Source organism: Tigriopus californicus, chromosome 12 (genome assembly GCF_007210705.1).
Source record: "Tigriopus californicus strain San Diego chromosome 12, Tcal_SD_v2.1, whole genome shotgun sequence".
NCBI lineage: Eukaryota > Metazoa > Arthropoda > Copepoda > Harpacticoida > Harpacticidae > Tigriopus > Tigriopus californicus.
In genome coordinates, this window is record NC_081451.1 from 15,011,496 (window position 1) to 15,014,718 (window position 3,223).

The following is a 3,223-nucleotide window of genomic DNA, read 5'->3' on the forward strand; positions in this document are numbered from 1 at the left end:
CCTTCTTCATTTGCTTCCAGGTTAGACGTCTCCGGAACAGTGGATGGATTTCCAAGAATTGGTCCTCAAGCGTCTCGAAATAGGCTTCGATCGTGAGATTGCTGGCCAATCTAGTTTTCATGGTAATCACAAGCTCCCCTTCCATGCGGCTGATGAAAAACGACTTTTGCTCCTCAATATCCAAGGTGCCCATGTTAGAAGCATTGTAATAAGACTTAAATTTATCCAGCCAGGCTCTCATCTCGGGCGGGGTTGATGAGATGGTCAAAATAGGGGGACGCAAGTCGCTAGCGACACGGAATAGGACTTGGCGAGTCACTCCGCCATCCTGACGGTCATCTCTTATCCTCGTCTGGTCCGCGAGTGCTGCCCGCTTCATTGCAGATGCCCCCAGTCGAGCAACGATGACAAACTGAGTTGACATTTCTGTCATGACCTTGTCCTTCATTGATGCCTCCCCAGGATCTAAGTCCACTAACTCGTCAAGAGTTCCCCTATGGTGGCAATACGACCCCTTAACGTCCTGGTCGCTTCACAAATCATTTCATTGTCAACCTCGTCCCCCACGGTGAGTTCTTCCATCATGTTCCTTTCCCGGGTGAAGTGACCTCGATGTGTCCTTATAGACAACTTGATTGAGGACGTCATGATGACAGCCTAGTCCCTTTGACAGACGGTTTCCTAACTTGGAACCCTACCTTCGGACCGGACTCTGGTGTCTTCACTTGTCGGTGGGCAGAAACAGTTGTGTGCTCGTGGGCGTGGCAGCTAGTGTGGCTGTGGTTAGGGGCGTGGTGTCTTCCATCCGTTTTGACGGCTCAAACCGATTGTGTCATGTAACGTTCTGGAGAGGCGAGACAAGGAAGGTCCTTTCGTGTTTGACAGAGAATGCTGAGTGAGTGTATTTCACAAGTACATCCGACAGCATACACGTTCTCTCATAAAGGTAAGATTTCATAGGCCAGAACCCAACACGGTTGTGTGAGGAATTACTATTTTTGCCCAAATTAATTGTAACTGTAATTCATTCCTTTTATTAAGGAACGACTAATGCCCTGATAATTAGTGACCCTGGTCACAAAATGTCCGAAAAAGAAATGGCTTTCATGGCATGTCATGAGTAGTTCATTTTGTTCATTTAGAAATGCAAAGCGTTGCAAATAAGGGCCTCATTAATACGTGACCATAAATAATGTCTCAAAAACCTCCGTGCACCCTCAGTCGTTGGAAGGACTTCTCATAACAATGATATTGTAATGAATCAGGGCACATTTATTGAAAAAAAGATTGCCACAATACTCTGTCAAAAAAGCAGCTCATTTCTCAACGATAGTGTACCGATTGATGAAAATTATGGCTGATCATTCATTGCCATAGTCACTGGAAAAGAGGTTCAAATTCACCCAGTTAGGATTGTCCGACTTCAGATCCAATTTATACACCCTGTTGTACCGTGACCAGGACTGCGGAATATGACCGAGAAATGGAAAAATGTACAAAAAGCGTTTCCATTGAAATATGTATCCTCTCATAAAAGCCTCTGGTGTATCCAAATATCGTTTGCGCTCCCAAATCGAATTTGGTTGAGATAAATCGAGGGTGTAGGCTTGATACTGTTCCGAAGAACCTCCACCAGAACATAAGACGTGATCACGGTGACTCAGTCGAACGTGTCCACAAAGAGTGAATTCAATTGCAACTGGATAATCGGCCAATGGATGCCACACCATTTGATCAGCATAAATGATTTCGACATTGCGTAATTTTGAATTGCTGCTAGAGTCAAATCCGCCCACAACAACCACACCTTTGCCAGAGATCGATGCAACTCCAAATGCTCGTCTACTGTGCAACATGGGTGGCCCATCAACCCAATCATGGCCATTATGCATTTCCACACTGTCGAGAGAATTTGCATTGGGCCAGTTTGAGGATCCACCCAATAAGACAGGCCTCAAACCCAGAACTACGAGTGCCCCCTGTATATGTGGTTGTTTCAAGGACGAGAATGGAAGCCAATCTGGTGCACCTATAGAATGAGACTGGTGATAATTTGGGACCAAATGAAAAAAAATGTTAAAGCAGAACATGAGGCCAGTTTTAGACTGTCACAAACTCTTATGAGCCGAATAAGTACTAACACTAGCCTGAGTTGTAGGTCCAAAATCAATTTCAAGGACGTCATTCTGAATGACATGCCACAATTGCAAGCGTCTCGTAATTTCTCGTAATTTGGTTTCTTTCTTCTTTAAAAGACTCAAACATCCCAAGATCAATTGGTTTCAACACTTTGATTCGTAAATTGAAGAGTCATTTCATTCAGTCTTTCATTCATTGCCAATTCAAATTCATGAAGCGAGATGCAAAACTTGCAAGGCATGTGGCATAAAAAATCGTTATTTTGTTGGAATTGTGGGCTGGAGTCAAATAAATATGGTTTCATATACTAGAGACTAGTTGGAAAAATTTACAAATAGTATTCAATTGCCAAACTTATACATTGCCGTGGTACCTAAGGGCCAGAATAGACATGATTGGCAGTACTCTGGGCAAGAAACAATTCCATCCTCAAATTGGGTAAGTTGTCGGATTCCGGTTGTCGAAGGCATTGAAATTGATTGCAAGTTGTCCATATCAAAAGGCTTGAGCTCACCTCGAGTGGGTAAAGCCATATGTATCTCTAAAAAACGTGAGAGCATATGTTCAATAATTAATCCAAAAGTCTGACTTGCTCGGATGAATTCATGAGGCAAAGCAAGGCAAACCTGGTATGATCGAAACGTAAATTTCAAATAAACGCAATGAACAGCCTTTTTCTTTGATTTAATCAGTTTTCCCAAAAACGCAACTTCACGTCGAATAACAGTTTCTTTTGGTTGCGCTTAACGCGCTTTGTTAAAAGTAATATCTACCAAACAAAAGGACAATTTTGTCTGAGAACATTGCAAAGTCAGAGTACCAAAAGGACCCACTTTGTTGTGCATAACATAATCTGCTTCAAACTCTTTGACAACCTGCTAGTCATTCAATTTCAACCCATACTGCACCAATTTATACACCTATTTTAATAAAATTTTATTGCGGTAGATAATATCATTAGATCTAATCAAAGCTTATTATCATCAAATTGAAAGTTTTGTAAAGAGATCATTTAATGACACATAAGCATAGAACAAAGACTTGACGACAGCTTGTTGTCATCAATGTTGTTCTTACCATCAGA

The 3,223-nt window shown here is 42.0% G+C and overlaps 1 protein-coding gene across 1 annotated transcript; it reads right to left on the minus strand.

The window, feature by feature from the left end:
- Positions 1-1,275: 1,275 nt before the first annotated feature.
- LOC131891905 (uncharacterized) lies at positions 1,276-2,687 on the minus strand. The gene is made up of 2 exons (XM_059241592.1): positions 2,513-2,687; positions 1,276-2,029 (listed from the first exon to the last, which is right to left on the minus strand). The coding sequence occupies exons 1-2, from the start codon at positions 2,670-2,672 to the stop codon at positions 1,362-1,364; spliced, it is 828 nt and encodes a 275-aa protein (XP_059097575.1). The 5' UTR covers positions 2,673-2,687; the 3' UTR covers positions 1,276-1,361.
- Between the last annotated feature and the right edge of the window lie 536 nt (positions 2,688-3,223).